Consider the following 24,061-nt stretch of genomic DNA (forward strand, 5'->3'; position numbering starts at 1 on the left):
GCTCAATAAATACGATTGATGATGATGATGCTCTGCACACAGTAAGTGCTCAAGGAATATTATGGACTAAAACAAACTGCTGCCTCCACCAGGAAGGCTTCCTAGATTAGTCCCTGATTCTGATCACCCCCTCCTCTCCCTTGATGAGGGGGGACCCCCCCTCCCACCTGCCTTGGGGTGTGTTTGGCAGGAAGAGGGGCAGTGTTGCAGGGGAGGGGGTCTTGCCACTCGTGAGAGTCCACCACAGTGGCCGGCTCGGGCCAGGGTCCCGGGGAAGCGGAAAGGGCAGGGGCAGAGGGGGCGAAGCAGGGCCTCCTGCACCATCGACAGATCAGGTTCTGGCCCGGGGGGAGGTGGGGGAAGAAAGGAAGGAAAGGACGGGGGCCCTGGGGAGCCAGGGATCTGGACCATTGGGGCGAGGGCACTGCCAGGCCCTGCGGGGCACGGGAGCGGAGAGACGGTGCCCAGACGCAGCAGCGGGGAGCTGCAGATCTCTGTATTTGGTTCACAACGGGTCCAACCGGTGCCAGGCCTGTGGAGCCCCCCGCCCCCTATTCCGGGGTCCTCCTGTGGCTCCCGCAGGGGCAGAGACGAAAGTCCCGGGCCTATAGGGAGACGTGCCCCGGGTGGTCCGCCGCGGCCTGCATTGAGGAGAAGGAGGTCCCCTTGGTGGGGCGAGGGATTCGCCCGGCCGGGCCGAGCGGTCCTGGTTCACATGTGCTGTGGATGGTTCTGGAGGCAGCGGATAAACTCCGACACCGGGTGGCCCTCGTAGCAAACCTGGTACACCGCCACGAAGAGGGGGAACCTGGGGCGAGCAGGGAGGGCAGGGGTCAGCCGGAGAGGGGTGAGGGGTCAACCACAAATGGGGCGCCAAGAGGGAGAGGGGGCATGGAGGCAGGGAGGGATCAGCCAGAGAGGAAGAGGGGGCATGGAGGGGGTACAGTCTGGGCCCTTCTGGCCCCTGGGGTCCCCAGAGGGGTGGGGAGAGGGCCGGGTGACTCACTTGTCCACGGCGGACCGGTGTCGGAGGATGCTGTGGAGTTCCCGGGCCGTCTGCGGACCCTGCAGCTTCTGCCCGTTCAACATCTCCACCTCCAGCTGCTCCAGGGACTGCGTGGGCAATGGTCGGGGTCAGAGGGTGGGCGTGGGGGTGAAGGACGCGAGGGCCCAGGCAGAGGAGGAGAGCGCATGGGGAGGGGGACACTGAGGAAGATGAGGAGGAGGGTCTAGGGCAGGTACTGTATTTACTATTCTATTTATTTTGTTAATGATGTGCATCCAGCTTTAATTCTATTTGTTCTGACCACTTGACACCTGTCCGCATGTTTTGTTTTGTCGTCTGTCTCCCGTTTCTAGACTGTGAGCCCGTTGTTGGGTAGGGGCCGTCTCTATATGCTGCCGACTTGGACTTCCCAAGCGCTTAGTACAGTGCTCTGCACACAGTAAGCGCTCAATAAATACGATTGAAGGAATGAATGAATGAATAGTGGGAGAGGGCCGGAAGACAGCGTGGCCTAGTGGATAGAGCCTGGGCCTCTCCCCTGCACTTATGTATACCTGTATATACCAACAATTCTATTTATTTATATTGATGCCTGTTTACTTGTATGGATGTCTGCCTGTCCCCCCTCTAGACTGTGAGCCCGTTGTGGGCAAGAATTGTCTCTCTCTATTGTTGTATTGTACTTTCCAAGTGCTTAGTACAGTGCTCTGCACACAGTAAGCGTTCAATAAATACGACTGAATGAATGAATGAATAGTGGGAGAGGGCGGGAAGACAGCGTGGCTTAGTGGATAGAGCCTGGGCCTCCCCACTGCATTTATGTATATCCGTATATACCAACAATTCTATTTATTTATATTGATGCCTGTTTACTTGTATTGATGTCTGCCTGCCCCCGCTCTAGACTGTGAGCCCGTTGTGGGCAAGGATTGTCTCTCTTTATTGTTGTATTGTACCCTCCAAGCGCTTAGTACAGTGCTCTGCTCACAGTAAACGCTCCATAAATACGATTGAATGAATGAATGAAAGAGTCAGAGCACCTGACTTCTAATCCCAGCTCTGCAATTTGTCCGCTGTGCGATCCTGGGAAAATCACTTTTGACTTCTCTGGGCCTCAGTTCCCTCATCTGCAAAATGGGGATTCAATGCCTGTCCTCCCTCCCACTTTTTTTTTAATGCTTCCTTGGGTTCCAGGCACCGAACTCAGCACTGGGGTGGATACAAGATGATCGGGTTAGACACAGTGCTTATCCTTACGTGGTGCTCACAGTTTTAATCCCCATTTTACAGATGTGGTAACTGAGGCACAGGGAAGTAAAGCGACTGGCCCAAAGTCACACAGTAGACGAAAGGCAGCGTTGGGAATCAGAACCCAGGTCCTTCTGACTCCCCCGAGACCTGCGCTCTATCCACTAGGCCATGCCGCTTCTCCTGTTAGACCGATTCCCCCCTTCCCATTATCTACTCCGGTACTTAGTGATGGACACAAAGTAAGCACTTAACAAGTACCCTAATTGAAAAATAACAATTTTTTAACCTCTCTGAGCCTCCTTCCTCAAGTATATAATAATAATAATGGCATTTATTAAGCTCTTACTATGTGCCAAGCACTGTTCTAAGCGCTGGGGAAGTTACAAGGTGATCGGGTTGTCCCACGGGGGGGCTCACGGTATGTAATAATAATGGGACTATTAATACCTGCTTCTCCCTCACAGGGAAAGCGCTTAGTACAGTGCTCTGCACACAGTAAGCGCTCAATAAATACGATTGATGATGATGATGATGGTGATGATATTGCAAGGATAAAATGAAATGACTGAAGGGAAGGCATTTTCATAAAATAAAAGTGATGTCTTTTCTCTCCCCTCCAAGACCCTCCTGTCTCTCCAGATCCAACCCTATCCCGCCTCTTCCCACCACCCTTCTCCCTCCATTCCCATGCTTCTCCTCCTTCTTTCCCTCCTCCCACTCAATTCCGCTAGATTGTAAAATCCTTGAGGGCAGGAGTCGGGCCTCACTCTCTAAGCTACTCTCCCCAGCGTTTAGTACAGTGCTCTGCACACAGTAAGCGCTCAATCATTTCCGCTGATGGATTGATTGATTCCCGTAGACTGGAAGCTGCTTGTGGGTGGGAAGCGCCTCTACCAACTGGACTTTCCCAAGCGTTTAGTACACTGGACAGTACACTGTAAGCGCTCAATAAATACCACTGATTGGATTTCCCTGCCCTCCTCCTTCGCCCTCCCCACTCCTTCTTCCCTCCTCCTTCTTCACCCTCTCCCCTCCCTCCACTTCTCCCCTCCTCCTTCCCTCTCTCCCCCTCCCCATCCCCATCACGGCTCAGTGGAAAAAGCCCGGGCTTGGGAGTCAGAGGTCATGGGTTCAAATCCTGGCTCTGCCAATAGCCAGCTGTGTGACTTTGGGCAAGTCACTTCACTTCTCTGGGCCTCAGTGACCTCATCTGTAAAAAGGGGATTAAGACTGTGAGCCCCCCGAGGGACAACCTGATCACCTTGTAACCTCCCCAGCGCTTAGAACAGTGCTTTGCACATAGCGCTTAGTAAATGCCATTATTATTATTACTTCTCTGGGCCTCAGTTCCCTCACCTGGAAAATGGGGATGAAGACAGTGAGCCCCATGAGGGACAACCTGATTACCCTGTATCTAACCCCAGCTTAGAACAGTGGTTGGCACTTCGTAAGCGCTTAATAAATACCATCATTATTATTGTTATTATTATGCGGGGCTCAGTGGAAAGAGCCCGGGCTTTGGAGTCAGAGGTCGTGGGTTCAAATCCCGGCTCTGCCAATAGCCAGCTGTGTGACTTTGGGCAAGTCACTTAACTTCTCTGGGCTTCAGTTACCTCATCTGTCAAATGGGGATGAAGACTGTGAGCCCCCCGTGGGGCAACCTGATCACCTTGTAACCTCCCCAGCGCTTAGAACAGTGCTTTGCACATAGTAAGCGCTTAGTAAATGCCATTATTATTATTATTATTGTTACTTCTCTGGGCCTCAGTTCCCTCATCTGGAAAACGGGGATGAAGACAGTGAGCCCCACGAGGGACAACCTGATTACCCTGTATCTAACCCCGGCGCATAGAACAGTGGTTGGCACATCATAAGCGCTTAATAAATACCGTCATTATTATTGTTATTATTATGCGGGGCTCAGTGGAAAGAGCCCGGGCTTTGGAGTCAGAGGTCGTGGGTTCAAATCCCGGCTCTGCCAATAGCCAGCTGTGTGACTTTGGGCAAGTCACTTCACTTCTCTGGGCCTCAGTTCCCTCATCTGTAAAATGGGGATGAAGACTGTGAGCCCCCCATGGGGCAACCTGATCATCATCATCATCAATCGTATTTATTGAGCGCTTACCGTGTGCAGAGCACTGTACTAAGCGCTTGGGAAGTGCAAGTTGGCAACGTACAGAGACAGTCCCTACCCAACAGTGGGCTCACAGTCTAAAAGGGGGAGACAGAGAACAAAACCAAACATATTCGCAAAATAAAATAAACAGAATAGATATGTACAAGTAAAATAAATAGAGTAATAAATATGTACAAACATATATACATATATACAGGTGCTGCGGGGAAGGGAAGGAGGTAAGATGGGGGGTGGAGAGGGGGAGAGGAAGGAAGGGGCTGAGTGTGGGAAGGCCTCCTGGAGGAGGTGAGCTCTCAGTAGGGCCTTGAAGCGAGGAAGAGAGCGAGCTTGGCGGATGGGCGGAGGGATTGGGGGCATTCCAGGCCCGGGGGATGACGTGGGCCGGGGGTCGATGGCGGGACGGGCGAGAACGAGAACCTGATGACCTTGTAACCTCCCCAGCGCTTAGAACAGTGCTTTGCACATGGTAAGCGCTTAATAAATGCTATCATTATTATTATTCCCCCCATCTCCTCCTTCTCCCCATCTCCGCCCCCCGCCCAGCCGGCCGGGGCCCGGGGTCTGCGGGCACCTTGCCGGTGCGCACGAAGGCCTCGGCCAGGCGGCGGTTGCGTCCCCCGTAGCAGGTGGTGATGAGGTCGGCCACGCCGCAGCTCTCCAGGAAGACGTCGGGCGTCACGGGCCCGGCGCAGAACAGCCTGGCGAAGCCGATCATCTCGGTGAGGCCCAGCCGGATCACTGCCGCCTTCGTGTTGTCGCCCAGGCCCAGCCCGTCGCAGAAGCCGGCGCCCACCGCCACCACGTTCTGCGGAGGAGGGAAAAGGGGGCGGCCCCCCCGGAGATTGGGGCTCCTGGACCACCACCGGCCCAGCCGTCGCCCCCTAAAACCTCCACGGCCCCCATTCGTTCAATCGTATTTATTGGGCGCTTACTGTGTGCAGAGCGCTGTACTGAGCACTGAGACAGAAGAAGCAGGCTTTGACTTCAGCAAGGAGGAGTCGGGTTAGACTAGGGGAAAAGAACTTCCTGATCGCCCGCTTGTGAGCCCACTCTTCTAATCGATCAATCAGTCGTAGTTATTGAGCGCTTACTGTGTGCAGAGCACTGTCCTAAGCGCTTGGGAAGTCCAAGTTGGCAACGTATAGAGGCGGTCCCTACCCAACAGTGGGCTCACAGTCTAGAATGTTAGTATGTTAGTATGTTTGGTTTTGTTCTTTGTTTGGTTTGGTTTTATTTTACTTGTACATTTCTATCCTATTTATTTTATTTTGTTGGTATGTTTGGTTCTGTTCTCTGTCTCCCCCTTTTAGACTGTGAGCCCACTGTTGGGTAGGGACTGTCTCTATGTGTTGCCAATTTGTACTTCCCAAGCGCTTAGTACAGTGCTCTGCACATAGTAAGCGCTCAATAAATACGATTGATTGATTGATTGATTGATTGATTGTTCTCTGTCTCCCGAATGTTAGCATGTTAGTATGTTTGGTTTTGTTCTCTGTCTCCCGAATGTTAGCATGTTAGTATGTTTGGTTTTGTTCTCTGTCTCCCGAATGTTAGTATGTTAGTATGTTTGGTTTTGTTCTCTGTCTCCCCCTTTTAGACTGTGAGCCCACTGTTGGGTAGGGACCGTCTCTATATGTTGCCAACTTGGACTTCCCAAGCGCTTAGTACAGTGCTCTGCACATAGTAAGCGCTCAATAAATACGATTGATTGATTGATTTGAGGACTCGGTCCTGCCACAGTGGACCTCTGGCTTTGGACCCCAGGACAAGTGGGATCGCCCATCGCTTCGAGGACTCAGCCCTGCCATAGTGAAGCCTCTGCCCTCGGGGGCAGCGTGGCACTTTGGAAAGAGCCCGGGCTTTGGAGTCAGAGGTCATGGGTTCAAATCCCGGCTCCGCCAATTGTCAGGTGTGTGACTTTGGGCAAGTCACTTCACTTCTCTGGGCCTCAGTTCTCTCTTCTGTAAAATGGGGATTAAGACTGTGAGCCCCAAGTGGGACAACCTGATCACCTTGGATCCTCCCCAGCACTTAGAACAGTGCTTTGCACATAGTAATAATAATAATAATAATAATAATGATGGCATTTATTAAGCGCTTACTATGTGCAAACCACTGTTCTAAGCGCTGGAGAGGTTACAAGGTGATCAAGTTGTCCCACAGGGGACTCGCAGTCTTAATCCCCATTTTACAGATGAGGTAACTGAGGCCCAGAGAAGTTAAGCGACTTGCCCAAAGTCACACAGCTGACAATTGGCGGAGCCGGGATTTGAACCCATGAACCCATGACCTCTGACTCCAAAGCCCGTGTTCTTTCCACTGAGCCACAGTAAGCGCTTAACAAATGCCATCATCATTATTATTATTATTTGGACCCCAGGACGAGTGGACATTCTCCGGTGAGGCTGGGCTGGAGAACTGTGTGTGTGTGTTGGGGGTGAGGTGGGTGTTCTCTCTGAGAAGTTACCATTTATCCACCCTACCCGCTGCCCTCAGCACTTTTGTCCATATCCGTAAATTATTTTAACGCCTGTCTCCCCGTCTACGCTGCAAGCTCACTGTGGGCAGGGCACCTGCCTATCGACTCTGTCACACTGGATGCTCCCAAGCGCTTAGTACACTGCTCCGTACACAGTAAGTGCTCGAAAAATACGATCAATTGATCGATTGAGCGGGGTCACAGGTGAGTACTGAGGACAGCTCCAGCTCGGGGAAGCTCGAGAGTCAGAGGGCCTGGGTTCTAATCCTGACTCTGCTGTTTGTTTGCGGTGTGACTATGAGCAAATCGCTTCAGTTCTCTGGGCCTCAGTTACGTCACCTGCAAAATGGGGATTCAATCCCTGTTCTCCCTTCGACTTGAACTGTGAGCCCTATGTGGGACCTGATCATCATCATCATCATCATCAATCGTATTTATTGAGCGCTTACTATGTGCAGAGCACTGTACTAAGCGCTTGGGAAGTACAAATTGGCAATATATAGAGACAGTCCCTACCCAACAGTGGGCTCACAGTCTAAAAGGGGGAGACAGAGAACAAAACCAAACATACTAACAAAATAAAATAAATAGAATAGACATGTACAAATAAAATAAATAAATAAATAAATAGAGTAATAAATATGTACAAACACATATACATAAGACCTGATGATCTTATATCTATCACAATCAATCAATCGTATTTATTGAGCGCTTACTGTGTGCAGAGTACTGTACTAAGCTCTTGGGAAGTACAAGTTGGCCAACAGTGGGCTCACAGTCACAGTGCTTGGCACAGAGTAAATGCTTAACAAATGCCACAGTTATTATTATTATCGTTATTAGAGGCCAGCTGAGAGTTCTGGGTTCAAGAATCCTGCTCTTCCCTTGGTATGCTGTGTGACCTTGGGCAAGTCCTGTGACGTCTCGGGTCCTGTTTCCTGGCCTTTGCAATGGTGGTAACTTGAACTTCCCAAGCGCTTAGTCCAGTGCCCTGCACACAGTAAGTGCTCAACAAATACGATTGAATGAATGCATGGTAGATTTTCTGACCGCTCGTCACCTTGAGGGCTCCACAGATCTCAACCGTGTCCACTTCCTTGACCACAGTGACCCGGAAATTGGGCGTCTGAAAGAGTTCCTTCAGCAGCTGACCCTGGGCTGGGTCCCTGCACCCTGGCACGGCAGAGAGGGGACTGTCAGGGGTGCGGGCATGGGGGCCGCGCCTGGCAGGGTGCAATTCCTCTTCCCCCACCCTCGACTGGCCACAGGGTCAAAGCCCTGGTAATTTGGGTCTGGGAGAGGTGGGGTGGGGCAGGAAAGGTAGGGTTAGGCCAAAGTGGGTGGGATTAGGCCCGGATACGAGGGGCAGGGCAGGATGGGGGCGGGAGGAAGCTGGGCCCAGTTGGGGGGCCTGCATTTACCGATGGTGGTCTCACAGAAGTTCTCAGCCGCCACCTCGTTGGCGATGTTGGCACCCATGAGCACGCTCATGGGGATGCCCAGACTGTCCCGGATCACCTCTGAGATCAGCTTCAGCCCTTGGGGGCCCTCGTCCACGCCCTGCCACAGGACGGGCATCAGGCCTGGCCGGTTGGCCAGCCTAAACAAAAATCACACACCCACACACACACAAACACACACTCTCTCTCTCTCAACTGGCACTGGGGGAGGGACAGAGAAAGAAGGCAAAGTCCCTGCCTTCGAGGGTTTTCAAGTCTGCCGGGGGAAAGCAGCTCTCTCTCTCTCTCTCTCTCTTTCATACATACACACCTATGTGACAGCATGGACCCCAGACCCAGAATTACAGACAAGTCCACTGTAGCCATAGGGGACAGGGGAGCCCATTGGGTTAATCCAGGCCGGCTTCCCGGAGGAGGAGGGGAGGGTGATGATGGTAGTTCAGTGGCCACCCGAGGAAGGGGAGAGGCACGGCTTGGAAAGGAGGGGCAGGGAAGGTATTGTTACGTTGTAATAATAATAATAATGGTATTTGTTAAGCGCTTACTACGTGCCAAGCACTGTTCTAAGCGCTGGGGAGGCTACAAGATGATCGGGTTGTCCCACGGGGGACTCACAGTCTTCACCCCCATTTTCCAGATGCGGTATCTGAGGCACAGAGTAGTTAAGTGACTTGCCCAAAGTCACACAGCTGACAATTGGTGGAGCCAGGGTTTGGACCCATGAACTCTGACTCCAAAGCCCGGGCTCTTTCCACTGAGCCACATCTCCCAAGCATTTAGTCCAGTGCTTTGCACACAGTAAGCGCTCAATAAATACAGTTAATAATAATCTTCCGGGCCGCGGGGCGGGCCGAACCGGGGATTTCCGAGGGCGGGGTGGGCGGGGGTCGGCACCTTGATGAGGGACACGCCGAGGGTCTCCGCTTTCAGGTGTCCCTTGAGCTGCTCGCAGACGCGGCCGATGAACTGGTGCGGGACCACGAAGACCAGCACATCTGCTCCGGACGCCGCCTGCACCAGGTCCGCCACGGCCACCTGCAGACCCGACCCCAGCCCAGGGGAGAGGAGGGGAGGGGAATGGTCCAAAGCGGCCCGGGACCCCTCCTATCCTGTCCCTCACGGGGGTCCCGGCCCCTGGGCCCCTGGGCTGCTGGGCCACTGGGCCGGAGATGGGGTCGGGCCCCAGAGGCCGGCGTAGTGAAGGTGGGAGATGGGGAGGGGGGTCTCGATGCTTTAGACCCAAGCTAGGCCGCTATGTGACCTTGGATAAGTCACTTAACCTATCTGGACCTTAGTGAAATGACCCTGGATCTCCCCCGCCCACCCCGGGGTCTTTGGGGGTGTGTGTGTCTCCACATCGAGATTAAAGGCTTACTCAGGGAGGGGGTGGTGTGCTATGTTAATATTAATAATTAGGGTATTTGTTCATTCATTCATTCATTCAATCGTATTGACTGAGTGCTTACTGTGTGCAGAGCACTGTACTAAGCGCTTGGGAAGTACAAGTTGGCAACATATAGAGACGGTCCCTACCCCACAGCGGGTTCGCAGTCTAGAAGCGCTTATTATGTGCTGTTCTAAGCACTGGGGTAGATACAAGGTAATCAGCTTGTTCCGCATGGGGCTCACAGTCTTAATCCCCATTTCACAGGTGAGGGAACCGAGGCCCAGAGAGGTTCAGTGGCTTGCCCAAGGTCACACGGCGGACAGGTGGCAGGGCAGGGATTAGAACCCACATCCTCTGACTCTCAAGCACGGGGTCTTGCCACTAAGACGCGGTGCTTGGAGTAGAGGCCTGCCTCGCTTTAAAGGAGAATAGGGGAGGGGGTTGTGGGAGGGAGGAAAGCCAAGGGCTCCTGGTTCGGGTCCTGAGGGTTCACTCTCCCAATTTCTTGGCTCTGAGCCGGTGGTGACCCCCACCCCCGACTCAGCCCAGACCCCCAGAAGCACCATAAGAAGTATCTGCTGGGATAATGATGCCAACTTGTTATGTTGCCAACTTGTACTTCCCAAGCGCTTAGTACAGTGCTCTGCACACAGTAACCGCTCAATAAATACGATTGATTGATTAATGAGGTGAAGAAGCCCCCCTCTCCACTCCCTTGCTTTTCCCTTGAGAAGCAGCGTGGCCTAGTGGGTAGAGCCCAGGCCAGAGAGTCAGAGCACCTGGGTTCTAATCCCAGCTCCTCCACTTCCCTGCTTTGTGACCTTGGGCAAGTCACTTAACTTCTCTGTGCCTCAGTTACCTCATCTGGAAAATGGGGATGAAGAGCGCAAGCCCCATGCGGGACAGGGACTGTGTCCAACGTGACTCACTTAACAGTACTTGGCACATAGTAATGATGATGGCATTTGTTGAGCGCTTACTAGGTGCCAAGCACTGTATGAAGCGCTGAGGTGGATACAGGCAAATCAAGTTGAACCCAATCCCTGTCCCACGTGGGGCTCATGGTCTCTATCCCCATTTTACAGATGAGGTAACTGAGGCCCAGAGAATCAATCAATCATATTTATTGAGCGCTTACTGTGTGCAGAGCACTGTACTAAGCGCTTGGGAAGTACAAGATGGCAACATATAGAGACAGAGAAGTGAAGCGACTTGCCCAAGGTCACACAGCAGACAAGCGGCAGAGCTGGATTAGAAGCCCTGACCTTCTGACACCCAGGCCTGTGCTCTAGCCACTACAAATAAGCGCTTAACAAGTGCCAAAGTTATTATTATTAAGAATAATAACCTCCCCCCACCCCCGTCTCTCTCTCATTCATTCATTCATTCATTCAATCGTACTTACTGAGCGCTTACTGTGTGCAGAGCACTGTACTAAGCGCTTGGGAAGTACAAATTGGCAACATATAGAGGCGGTCCCTACCCAACAACGGGCTCACAGTCTAGAACGGGCTCTCGTCATTGGGCCGGCGGTCCCGAGTTGTCCGAGGAAGCCCCAGATCTGGACATTCCTCTTAGTCTCCCTCCGGCCCCGGAGCAGTAGAACGGGGGAATTGGCCTCATCCTGGACCCCGGACCCCTCTCCCCTTCCCCCGTCCCCCGAGACCCCCGACTCCGGCTCACCACGTTGGGGGGCAGCTTGTGGCCTGGAAGATACTTGACGTTTTCATGTTGGGAGTTGATGATCTCGGTCAGCTTCCGGCCGTCCACCTCCTCCTCAAACACCCACAGGGTCACCCGAGAGTCGAACCGGTCCAGTTGTCCGGCATTGGTGCCTACGATCTTGGCGATGGCTGAGCCCCTGGATGGGTGTCACAAACACACACACACACACACACACGCGCACACACACACACACACACACACTCACATGTGTTGAGGGGCCCGGGGGTCCCTGAGCATCTCCCCTCTCTCCCCGCTTCCTCCCTGCTCCAACAGTAGTGTGATTTGGAAAAAGCCCAGGCTTGAGAGTCAGAGGACACGCAGCGTTGGCTCAGCGGAAAAAGCGCGGGCTTGGCAGTCAGAGGTCGTGGGTTCTAATCCCAGCTCTGCCACTTATCAGCTGGGTGACTTCGGGCAAGTCACTTCACTTCTCCGGGCCTCAGTTCCCTCCTCGGGAAAATGGGGACTAAGGCTGCGAGCCCCATGTGGGACAACCTGATCACCTTGTATCTTCCCCAGTGCTTAGAACAGTGCTTGGCACTGGCCTTCCCAGACTGAGTCAATCAATCAATCAATCAATCAACCAATCAATCGTATTTATTGAGCGCTTACTGTGTGCAGAGCACTGTACTAAGCGCTTGGGAAGTACAAGTTGGCAACACATAGAGACAGTCCCTACCCAACAGTGGGCTCACAGTCTAAAAGTCTAAGTCCCCTCCTTCCTCTCCCCATCCCCCCTCCACCTTACCTCCTTCCCCTCCCCACAGCACCTGTATATACGTATATATGTTTGTATATATTTATTACTCTATTTATTTTACTTGTACCTATTTATTTTATTTATTTTATTTTGTTAATATGTTTTGTTTTGTTGTCTGTCTCCCCCTTCTAGACTGTGAACCCGCTGTTGGGTGGGGACGGTCTCTATGTGTTGCCAACTTGTACTTCCCAAGCGCTTAGTCCAGTGCTCTGCACACAGTAAGTGCTCAATAAGTACGATTGAATGAATGAATGAAATTGATGACCTTGTATCTCCCCCAGCGCTTAGAACAGTGCTTGGCACTGGCCTTCCCAGACTGAGCCCCCTCCTTCCTCTCCCCCTCCTCCCCATCCCCCCCGCCCTACCTTCTTCCCCTCCCCACAGCACCTGTATATATGTATAGATGTTTGTAAATATTTATTACTCTATGTATTTTACTTGTACATATTTATTCCATTTATTTTGTTAATATGGTTTGTTTTGTTGTCTGTCTCCCCCTTCTAGACTGTGAACCCGCTGTTGGGTGGGGACCGTCTCTATGTGTTGCCAACTTGTACTTCCCAAGCATTTAGTACAGTGCACAGCACACAGTAAGCGCTCAATAAGTACGATTGAATGAATGGGGTGGGGAGGGGGCAGGTCCGAGGCTGTAGATTCGCCCTTATCGCTCCGGGCTGTTGATAACGGGGGGGTCCAGCACAGGGAGGGCCCGGCCCGGGGTCAAAGGGCGCTGACCAGGACAACTGCCCCCCCAGGGCTGGGGATCCTCCACTGCCACAGAGGCCCCCCCAGCCCGCGGGACTGGACCGAGCAGTACACTGCTCTGCACACAGTAAGCGCTCAGTAAGTATGATTGAATCAAAAATCTCCAGTGGCTACCAATCAATCTGCGCATCAGGCAGAAACTCCTCACCCTCTGGGCTTCCAGGCTGTCCATCCCCTCGCCCCCTCCTACCTCACCTTCCTTCTGTCCTTCTCCATCGCAGCCCGCACCCTCTGCTCCTCTACCACCGCTCATCTCCTCACCGTTAGGCCTCGTTCTCGCCTGTCCCACCATCGACCCCTGGCCCACGTCCTCCCCCGGGCCTGGAATGCCCCCAATCCTTCTGCCCATCCACCAAGCTCGCTCCCTTCCTCCCTTCAAGGCCCTACTGAGAGCTCACCTCCTCCAGGAGGCCTTCCCACACTCAGCCCCCTCCCTCCTCTCCCCCTCGCCCCCCTCTCCATCCCCCCATCTTACCTCCTTCCCTTCCCCACAGCACCTGTATATATGTATATATGTTTGCACATATTTATTACTCTATTTATTTTACTTGTACCTATCTATTCTATTTATTTTATTTTGTTAGTATGTTTGGTTTTGTTCTCTGTCTCCCCCCTTTAGACTGTGAGCCCACTGTTGGGTAGGGACTGTCTCTAGATGTTGCCAACTTGGATTTCCCAAGCGCTTAGTACAGTGCTCTGCGCACAGTAAGCGCTCAATAAATACGATTGATTGATTGATTGATTGATTGAATTTGCCTCGGGGAAATGGGGTCAGGAAGACTCCCAAAGCCCCCCCTCCCAATTTACCCCAGGCCCCGGCCCGGCCTGAGGGTCGGGGCCAGAGGTTGGGATTACCCGTCCCCGACCAAGACCCCCCCAATCTCCCAAACCTGCAACACCTCGGCACCCGTAGCCCCGGGGTGGTTCCCCCAGCCCTCCAATCAATCAATCAATCAATCGTATTTATTGAGCGCTTACTGTGTGCAGAGCACTGGACTAAGCGCTTGGGAAGTACAAGCTGGCAACATGTACTAGGCCTCCCAAGCGCTTATAACCACTCCCCAGGGTACATATTTATTACTCTATTTATTTATTTATTCTACTTGTACATATCTATTCTATTTATTTTATTTTGTTAGTATGTTTGGTTTTGTTCTCTGTCTCCCCCTTTCAGACTGTGAGCCCACTGTTGGGTAGGGACTGTCTCTCTATGTTGCCAATTTGTACCTCCCAAGCGCTTAGTACAGTGCTCTGCACATAGTAAGCGCTCAATAAATATGATTGATGATATAGAGACAGTCCCTACCCAACAGTGGGCTCACAGTCTCCAGCTCTGAGGACCCTCCCTGTCTCCCCCACAGTCCCCCCACCCACCCACCCACCCAGGACCTTGGGGGATCCCCCCTCCCCGCCCAGCAGAACCCCAAACGCACCAGTTTCCGGACCCCACGATGCAAACCTTCTTCCCACTCCCGGTTGCCATGGTCCTGCCAACGGTGGCCCGCACTGCCCTTCAATCCCTCGCCCCGCAGGCGGATCCCAAAGCCTTTAACCCTCACACAGGCACACACAGATACACACATGGGTGTCCCTGGTGCCTGCCTCCCGGGGGAGGAGCAATGGAGAGGCAGAGTGACAGAGAGACAGAGAGAAAGAGGGCGAGGGGGACAGAGATAGACTGAGACAGGTGGAGGGGACAGGGAGGGGGCCAGCCCCAGCCCCAGGGACCCAATCTCCCCTCCCTGCCCACCTCCGCCGACCCTCTTCTCGATCAATCAATCAATAGTATTCATTGAGCGCTTACTGTGTGCAAAGCACTGGACTAAGCGCTTGGGAAGTACAAGTTGGCAACATATAGAGACAGTCCCTACCCAACGGTGGGCTCACAGTCTAAAAGAGAGGCTCAGGCTCCTCCCTACCTTGGGTTCCCAGCAGAATCACTGGTTTCTCAGTTGCTAAGCACCCACAATCCCCCCCCCCCCCACCATGGGAGTCTTGCCCCCCTCCCCATCCATGCTAGTTGCCCGGTGGTACCCCCTAAAACAGTCTCCTCCAGTTTTTTCATTCTTGCTCTGCACACAGTAAGCGCTCAATAAATACAATTGATTCATTCAATCGTATTTATTAAGCACTTACTGTGGGCAGAGCCCTGGACTAAGCGCTTGGGAAGTACAAGTTGGCAACATATAGAGACAGTCCCTACCCAACAGTGGGCTCACAGCTTGGAAGGGGGAGGCAGACAACAAAACATATAAACCAAATAAAATAAATAGAATAAGTATGTACAAGTAAAATAAATGGAGTAATAGATATGCACAAACATTTTTACATATATAAGGTGCTGTGGGGAGGGGAAGGAGGTAAGGAGGAGGGGATGGGGAGGGTGAGGAGGGGGAGAGGAAGGAGGGGGCTGGGCCTTTCCAGTTTCAGGGGAGGGTCATTTAAAGCTGAGAGAGGGACAGGGCTTACCCCAAGGGTACACAGCAGTCACCCAGAGGTGGGGTGGAAAGTGAGCCACTTATTCATTTGGAAAACTCTTAGGCTGAGCAGGGAGAGGAGAATCACCCCTGACCTTTCACCCACAGAGGTTGGGGTCCTCAGGGCCCCACTTGAAACATTTCCCTGGGCTGGGGGGAGAGGACGGGGTCCGGCCCAGATTATGGCCCTGGGAACCTGCAGTTTGCCAGGGGCAGCCGCCTCCTGCGTCACCCCCTCTGCCCAGCCAGGCCCCCACAAAGAGGGTGGGGATGGGGACAATACCCACCCCCGCCCCTCATCTGGTCTGCCCAGAGAGTGCGGCAGTGTGGGGGGCACAACCCAGCCGGGCCAGGGCCTTCTGCCCACCAGGGTGGAGGCTGCCTGGGCAACTGGCCAGGGCTGGCCGGCTCCCCGTTAAGGGAAAGGCCGGCTGCTTGCAGCTTGGCACCAGGGGCGGGTCAGATGCCAACCGTGGAGCAAGTCAAGCTCGGGGGTGAAGCCCCCAGCGGGGGCAGGGGGAGGCAGGGCCACATGCATATCTGCACTTAATAATAATAATAATAATAATAATAATAATAGAGAGAAGCAGCATGGCTCAGTGGACAGAGCCCGGGCTTTGGAGTCAGAGGTCATGGGTTCGAATCTCCGCTCCGCCACATATCCTCATCAATCGTATTTATTGAGCGCTTACTGTGTGCAGAGCACTGTACCAAGCGCTTGGGAAGTACAAGTTGGCAACATATAGAGACAGTCCCTACCACATATCTGCTGTGTGACCTTGGGCAAGTCACTTAACTTCTCTGAGCCTCAGTTACCTCATCTGTCAAATGGGGAGGATGACGGTGAGCCCCACGTGGGACAACCTAATCACCTTGTATCCCCCCCCCGGCGCTTAGAACAGTGCTTTGCACATAGTAAGCGCTTAACAAATACCATCATCATCATTCAGCGCTCTGCTCACAATAAGCGCTCGGTTAATTGATTCCCAAGCACTTATACGATGCGTTGTGTCCACTAACATGGCAACCATCTGACCTGTCTCCCTGCCTCTACCCAGCACCTTCTAGGGCGGACGGACGCGAGTTCAGGAGAACGCTCTCGGAAATTAGCTCTACTCCAGGGGTGAAGCCCTGCAGGGAGCCAGTTCTTCTTGCTGCCTAGACCACGGCCCCCTCGTCATCGCCCAGGGCTCACCCCCAACCCCTTTAGGACCCAGTTTCCTTCGCTTCTGTCCTGGTTGCTCTTTCCCCTTGAAACACTTTTAGCCTGGCAGTTCCAACCCTGCAGGGGGGAGGAACCACAGGCCCCTGGGGATGGAGAAAGGTCAGCAGAAAGACAAGCAGGGTGAGGGCTGGCATGTGCCCAGAGGCAGCAGGGGCGCGGGCTCTTGCAGCACGGGAGAGGGAGGTGAGACCCAAGTGGGTGGGGGCAGCCCGATTTAGGGGACTGGCATCCCTGCGGGCACGGACTCACCCCAAGCAATGCCCCTTTCGTCAGCATTTCCCCCCCCCCCCCCCCCGTCTGTCCCTCTAGACTGTAAGCTCATTATGGGCAGGGAACGTGTCTGCTAATTCTGTTGTATCGTATTAAAGGTTTAGTACAGTGCTCTGCACATAGTAAGCACTCAATAAATAGCATCTGTGGGTTGGTTGAGAGGGAATTACCTGGGGCAGCGCCGATCTGTTTGTGCAATCTGAGGTGGGATTTGGGGTTCAGCGGCCTCCTCCTTTGGAGGTGCAGACCCAGGGCTGGGAGAACCGAAGGGTCGTCTGGTTGTGTTGCCAGCCTCCAAGACGGAGGACTTTGGCTGTCTCAGGCAGTTAGCCAAGTCTATCTGGGCTTGGGCAGGCCCCTGCTCCTCCCCCACACCGTTAACGGAAGGGGGGGAGATCAGGGAGGGGTCTCCACTGCCCAAACTAGCAGCGTGCTTTTCCCCGGATTGCTGAGGTGAACCACTCTTCAGTCCCAGGAGCAGAGCAGGGGCCACTCCGGGGCCAGTGTCAAGCGAGGCCAAACCCCCAAATGGGTCCCTCCCCGCCACAGGGCCTGACCCCACATCTCGGGCCGTCCTTCTGAAGAGGCTTTTATTAAAACCGGGTGACATCTAGTAGGGGACAGTACAAAAAAAATTTGGTCCATGAAAAAATGCAGTATCCGGTAGTAAAAACAGTTATTCTGCGACAGCTACTGGCCGGGGGGCCCCGGGCCTTCCCGCCCGGTGTGGGGGTGGGCCGCCCTGGCCCCGGCTACGGGCTTCCTGGGGGTCTGGAGGTGGGGGAGCGGGAGGCCGGCGGAGGGGAGGAGAAGAGGCGGGGGAGGTCGGTGCCCGTGTCCGGCTGGTCGCCGCGGGTCTCTAGGTCGCCCGCCGGCCCAGCCCCGCTGCCCCTGCTGACCCCCCGTAGGCCTCAGCTCAGTCCGGTGCCTCTAGTGAGTGTGGGGGGGACGCCCCAGGGTCTGGGCACTGGGGGCTTGTAGGAGTGGGGAAAAGTGGGGGAGGTCCGTGGCGAGGCACCGGCCCGCAACTTGGCTCCGGGCAGCGGGCCTGGCAGCCCGCCAGCACCCTTGGAGAGGGGCGCGGGAGGTCGGTTGGGGTCATCCTTCCCGTGGGCTGGGATGCCCGAGGTGTGGGCAGAGCCTTGCCTGAGGTGGGTAGCGGGGACAGGGGGTAGGGGGAGGAAAGGGAAGCGGGAGGGGTGGGGAACTGCCAGCTTACAGACGGCCCTGGGGGCCGGCGGCCGCGGCCGGGACCGGCCGGAAACTCCGATCCCCGACCCCCAACTGGCTCCGTGCGCATCAGATCCCCACCATGGGGGTCTGGCACTAACACTATGAGGGTCCTACCGGGACCGGGGCAGGCCCAGAGGTGGGAGTCTCGGGGCTGACAAGGCAGAGTGAGGGGAGGGGTGGGGAGGTGACGAAGGACCGACGGGGAGGGGCTGACGGCTGCCGTGTGGCCCAGAATCGAGGCAACTCGTCGGCTCGGGGTGGCGGCCTCCGGCCCCGGGGGTCCCGGGCAATGGGGGGTGGGGGACCGGGCCGGCGAGCCCCTATGTGTTCCGGATTCCGAGGGCCTGCTCCAGCTCCTGCCGCCTCTGCTGCACCTGGTAGGGGGGAGGGAAAGGAAGGGGGGTGTCAGCGACCCTCCCTGAGGCCCCCTGACTCCTGGGATTCCAGGCCTGCATCCTCAGGCTCTCCCACAGCCGTTCCCCTCCCTGACCACGTCTCTCCCCCGGCCCAGCCATCGCCAGGCCCACCCCCTGTGCCTGGAATGCCCTCCTGGCTTCTCATCCCCATCTCCTCCACCTCCTTCAGAGGGCCTTCCCAGATTAACACTTCCATGACTCCCACCTCTAGCTCCTCTCTGCCCTTGCTTAAAATGAGGTTCTCTGTCTGATTTGGTCCAACGTGTGCACCCCGCCCTTCCCCACTGCCCACGGGGGCTGAATTCTGAGGCTCAGGGCAGAGGAGGGGCTCGGCCCGGCCCCCCCCAGCCAGCCTGGGCCCCGCACCCACCTTAGAGTAGAAGTAGCGACACACGGCCTCCTGCGCCCAGGGCTGGAAGTAGAATTCGGCTCGCCGCTCCTCCTCCGGGTTGCCCACCACGTCGGTCATGGCCTGGGGGTGGGCGGGATCCGGGGGCTGGGCCGATTCCCCGACCCCCTCCCCCAGACAGCCTGGGGGCCCGTCTCCCCCCTCCCCAGTTTGCCGGCACCTGAACAACAGTGGTGGGGTTGGAGGGGCCCGTCCCCCGAGGGCGGATGCCCCTGAGTTCTCCCTGCGCAGCAGCCCCGGTGGTTTCCGGCCCCCAGACTCACCTTGAGGTCCCGGCACTGAGATTGGAGCCAGTCGTTGATAAAGCCCTGGGGGTCCCGGGCGAAACTCAGCATGAACTCGCGCTGCGTCTTCAGCTGGTTGATGGTCTCGATGGTCTCGTGAATCTGGGGATGGCAGGGGTTGGGGGCGTTGGGGGGGGACACAGCAGGGGCATTGGGGGCGTGGGGGTATCAGGATCAAACAGGGGACCAGCTTGGGGGGCTCTCCTCAGAGAGCCCAGTTTGGCTCGGCTCCTGGGAGGACGGGGGCGGACCCCCCACCTTGTTGTCCAGGGCGGCGATCTCCTGCTGGCTGGCGGTGGACAGCAGGAAGGAGTTCATCTGCGTCTTGAGCGTGTCGTCCACTTCCACGTCGATGTCGTAGCAGGCCGTCTTCTTCTGGTCATTGGGGTCAACACTGGCGGCGCGGGGAGGGGGACGGGGGAAGACACGGCGGCCGATACAGAGTGGCCCTGACCAAATCCCGACCCAGCTCCCAAATTCCATCCTGGACTCCCAGGACTCTCCCCGACCCACCCCCAGCTCCGCAACCCCCACCGCCCACCCCCAGCGCACCAGATTCCGGGATCCGGCCCCCCTCGACTCTTCTGCCTCCCAGAATCCTCTCCCCCTACCCGCCTCGAGCTCTTCCGCCTCCCAGAATCGTTCAGTCGTATTTATTGAGTGCTTACTGTGTGCAAAGTGCTGTACTAAGCGCTTGGGAGAGAACAATATAACAATAAACCTCTCCCCCTACCCACCTGGAGCTCCTGTTTCCTAGAATCCTCTCCATCAACCCCCGGGACCTCTACCTCCCACCTCCAAAGATGGGGCTGCCCCAGGGGACAGGGAGATTGAGGGAAGATGGGCTTAACAGGACAGCACCCCTCTATGCTTGGGGGAGTGCCCACGGGTAAATCCGAGCCCTGCCTGGGCACGAGGGGACCCAGCCTGGTCCTCAAGGGCTGCCAGTCCATTGGCACTCTGGACGGGCACAATCCCATCGGCAGAAAGCTGTTTTCAGAGCATCCCAGGGGCCGAGGGGCCGACTGAACCAGCACGGCCCGGTGGATAGAGCCACGGCCTAGGAGTCAGAAGGACCTGGGTTCTAATCCCGGCTCTGCCACTTGCCTGCTGTGTGACTTTGGGCAATCTGGGCCTCAGTTCCCTCATCTGCAAAGTGGGAATGAAGACCGTGAGCCCCACATGGGATGGGGACTTTGCCCAACCTGATTAGCTTCCAGTGCTTAGTCCGGTGCCTGGCCCATAGTAAGCGCTGAACAAATACCAGTTAAAAAACAAAACCAAACGAACCAAAAAAGTCCCGAGAGGCTGGAGACAAGAAGGTGCAATCCCGGAAGACTCTTTGGAGCAGTACCTGATGACGTGGTTGATGATGATGGGCTCGGGGGGCATGAGCAGGGCGTGAAGTCGCTGGGGGATCTCTGAGAACTTCATCCGCTGCGACTCGAAGATCTGGTGGGAGAGTCAGTCGGTCAGTCGATCGCGCTGACCGCGTGCTGAGCGCTGAACTGAGCTCTTGGGAAAGTACAGTCCCACAGGAGACAGGCCCGTTGTCTGCCCACAGAGAGCTTACGGTCTAAAGAGGGAGTGGCAACCGGGGGTCGGGAGGGTGAGGGCAGGGGGATGAAGGCCTCCCCCTCTTCCCCGCCACCGGTCACCTGCTGCAGGTACTTGTCACAGCTGACAAATTCCCTCTCGTGGGGGTCCTGGAGCTTGTGGGTCTTGATGTACTGCCACAGAGCCTGGATGATCACGGGCCGGGTCTGCGTGTGGATGCCCAGCAGGCGGGCGAGGCGGGGGTCCAGCTTGAACTGGGGAGGCTGAGGGGGGGACACGGAGACAGCGGGAGGGAGTTGTGGGGGGGGGGGGATAGCGGGGAGAGGACGGACAGGGCGGGGATGGGTGGGTAGGGGCGTTACCTGGTAATCGAGCATGAGCAGCACGGTGCAGCGGACGTTCACGTCCCCCGGCCTCTTCACCTGGAAGCCGTCCGTCTCTTGCGTGGTGGCGGTCCGGTGCCACTGAGGGGCGGGGGGCGGGGGAGGGAGGAGGGCGTCCGGGAGCGGCTCGGCCTCCGCTTGGCTTCCCCAGCCCCAGGGTGGGGCCCGTGATCCGGCGGCTGGATGCGCCAACCTAATCCCCCCACCCCCACCGCTCACCTCCACCAGGTGGTTGTCGGGCCCGTACAGGTCCTTGTCCAGCTCGATCACCAGGGACTTGAAGAAGGAGGAGAATTTCCTCTTCTGCTTGGTGGCGTCGTACTTGGACAGGGCGGACTGCGGGGGAGGCCGAGGACGCGGCTTGGAGAGGACCACGGCGGGGGCCTCCCCACGGCCCTCTGGCTGCCCGGGGCGGATGGGAAACTCCGGCCGGGAGGTCGACGGTGCCGAGGCCTCACCCCGGGACCGAGGGGCTGCGGGTATCCGGGGGCGCCCGCCCAGAGGCAGGCTGGGCTCAGAGGCGTGGGAGGCCCCGTGGAGCCGTTCCCAGACTAGGTGGGAGCAGAGTGGGAGTCGGGGAGGGAGGAGCGGGGACTCAGAAAGAATTCACTGCTATGGGAACAAGAGGGGGAGTTTCTGGGCCTGAACTGTGTGAGTTTCTATATTTGGGTGGGAGAGTGGTGGGAGACGAGGAGGAGGAGAGACGAGAGAGACGCGGGCAGGAAGAGTGAGAAGGAGGGGAGAGGTGGGGAGATGTGGGGGAGAGAAAGATGGAGGGAGGAAGGGAGAGGGAGAGATGGAGTAGGAGAGAGCGGTGGGGGGAGGGAGAGACGGGGCAGAAAGGGAGAGATGGGGAGGAAGAGATTGGGGGACGGGAAAGATGGGGAGGGAGACGTAGGGGGAGGAATGGAGATGGGGGAGGAAAGGAGAGATGGGAGAGATGCGGGCAGGAAAAGTGAGAAGGAAGGGAGAGGTGGGGAGATGTGGGGGAGAGAAAGATGGAGGGAGGAAGGGAGAGGGAGAGATGGAGTAGGAGAGAGAGGTAGGGGGAGGGAGAGACGGGACAGAAAGGGAGAGATGGGGAGGAAGAGATTTGGGGACGGGAAAGATGGGGAGGGAGATGTAGGGGGAGGAATGGAGATGGGGGAGGAAAGGAGAGATGGGAGAGATGTGGGCAGGAAAAGTGAGAAGGAAGGGAGAGGTGGGGAGATGTGGGGGAGAGAAAGATGGAGGGAGGAAGGGAGAGGGAGAGATGGAGTAGGAGAGAGAGGTCGGGGGGAGGGAGAGACGGGGCAGAAAGGGAGAGATGGGGGATGGGAAAGATGGGGAGGGAGATGTAGGGGGAGGAATGGAGATGGGGGAGGAAAGGAGAGATGGGGAGAGGGAAAGATGGGGAGGAAGGAAGGGAAAGATGGGGAGGAAGGAAGAGAAAGATGGGGAGTGAGAGAAGGGATGAGGGAGATGGGATGATGAGAGGAGACAAGGGGGGAGATGGGAGTGGAAAGCATCTCTCGGGGGACTCCTTCCAGTCTCCGGCACAAAAGGGCTATACTCCTAGGGATCATCTGGGCCAGGCCCCTGCCTTAAGGCAGGTGAATGTCCCTTTTGTTTTTCCCCCTAGGAGACCTGTTCTGAGGCTTCCTTGGCCTGCCCCCCCCCCACCCCTGCCCCCCCCCACCGGCCCCAGAGGACAGAAGTTCCTCCCTTGGTTTACCCTGACTTCAGCCTGATTTAAGCCTGTGTTTGGGGGTTGGTGAGGGGGGCCGGCACCCGGGCAGGATCCTCGAAGGCCTCTGGTCTCCCCTTCTCCATCTCCACCCTGCCCTGAGCCCCCCCTCTGACACCAGCCACCCCGGGGTTGTGGGGGGAAGGCCGCGGCACCCCAAGAAGGGTGTGAGGGGAGGCCGGCCTGAGGCCATTGTGGAACAGGCAGGGTCAGAGGAGGGGTTGGCAGGCGGGAGGAAAATGGGGTCTCCAGCCTGACAGGAGAGGCACACAAAGGACACCTCCCACCAGCCTCTGGCCCCCATCCGGAGCAGGACCCCCGATCCCGCCCGCCGCCCACTCACGTCCTCGAGGAGCCGTCCTTCCACCCGCAGCTCCCAGGAGGCCACGGTCCCTTCCCCGTCCTCCGCGTCCGACTTGGCCGGGTTGAAGGTGTTGGAAATGAAAATGCGTAGCTTGCGTTTTTGCTGGGGGGGGAGAGGGGGTCGTCGTTAAACGGGCTCCGGTGGGGACCCCCAGGCCAGGAGCGGCCGGTCTCCACCGGGACCCTCGGAGGGGAGCCCCGGGTGGGGGGCGGCGGGTACCTTGATGGGCCGCTTCAGGGCCTCCTGGATGTCCAGCCGTTTCCTCATGATGGTCTGGTCCAGTTTGCGCTCGAAGGCCAACAGGTCCATGTAGGCCTGGGACTCTGGGACCAACTCCCGGATCTGCGGGGGCAGCGGCGCTCGCTCACTCACTCAGTCCTATTTACTGAGTGCCTACTGCACGCAGAGCGCTGTACTAAGCGCTTGGGAGAGGACAATACAACAATATAACAGAAACACTCCCTGTCCACAACAAGCTTACAGTCTAGAAGGGGAGACAGACATTAATATAAATAAAGCGGGGGACAGCGGGCCGGGAGGCGGAACTTTCTGGGAGACTCAGCCGGGAGGGTCCATGAGGGGACGTCGAGGCCCATCTCATCCCGGACCTGAGTCCCTCTCCCCGCAAGCTAAACCCTTCTGTCCTAAAAATACTTCAGGGACGGGGGCGTTCCAGAACCTCCCCAGAACACCCTCCTGCGACCCGGCAAGACTGGGGGGTGGTGGGGGGTGTCCTTCCTCGGGTCT

At 56.3% G+C, this 24,061-nt stretch overlaps 2 protein-coding genes across 2 annotated transcripts in view; both read right to left on the bottom strand.

The window, feature by feature from the left end:
* Positions 1-481: 481 nt before the first annotated feature.
* GPD1 (glycerol-3-phosphate dehydrogenase 1) lies at positions 482-14,527 on the bottom strand. The gene is made up of 8 exons (XM_038753010.1): positions 14,404-14,527; positions 11,407-11,584; positions 9,231-9,371; positions 8,298-8,436; positions 7,937-8,049; positions 4,966-5,199; positions 1,007-1,113; positions 482-808 (listed from the first exon to the last, which is right to left on the bottom strand). Exons 1-8 carry the CDS (start codon positions 14,451-14,453, stop codon positions 712-714), a joined length of 1,059 nt encoding a protein of 352 aa, XP_038608938.1. The 5' UTR covers positions 14,454-14,527; the 3' UTR covers positions 482-711.
* A 2,997-nt stretch (positions 14,528-17,524) lies between these two features.
* The window catches only part of SMARCD1 (SWI/SNF related, matrix associated, actin dependent regulator of chromatin, subfamily d, member 1), an 18,026-nt gene continuing 11,489 nt past the window's right edge, over positions 17,525-24,061 (bottom strand). The window contains 10 exon segments of the mRNA XM_038753179.1: positions 17,525-18,549; positions 18,962-19,063; positions 19,264-19,386; positions 19,543-19,678; positions 20,639-20,736; positions 20,943-21,104; positions 21,204-21,305; positions 21,444-21,560; positions 23,294-23,416; positions 23,534-23,656. Coding sequence (XP_038609107.1) covers positions 18,496-18,549; positions 18,962-19,063; positions 19,264-19,386; positions 19,543-19,678; positions 20,639-20,736; positions 20,943-21,104; positions 21,204-21,305; positions 21,444-21,560; positions 23,294-23,416; positions 23,534-23,656 — 1,140 coding nt within the window. The 3' untranslated portion in view covers positions 17,525-18,495.

Source organism: Tachyglossus aculeatus, chromosome 10 (assembly GCF_015852505.1).
Source record: "Tachyglossus aculeatus isolate mTacAcu1 chromosome 10, mTacAcu1.pri, whole genome shotgun sequence".
NCBI lineage: Eukaryota > Metazoa > Chordata > Mammalia > Monotremata > Tachyglossidae > Tachyglossus > Tachyglossus aculeatus.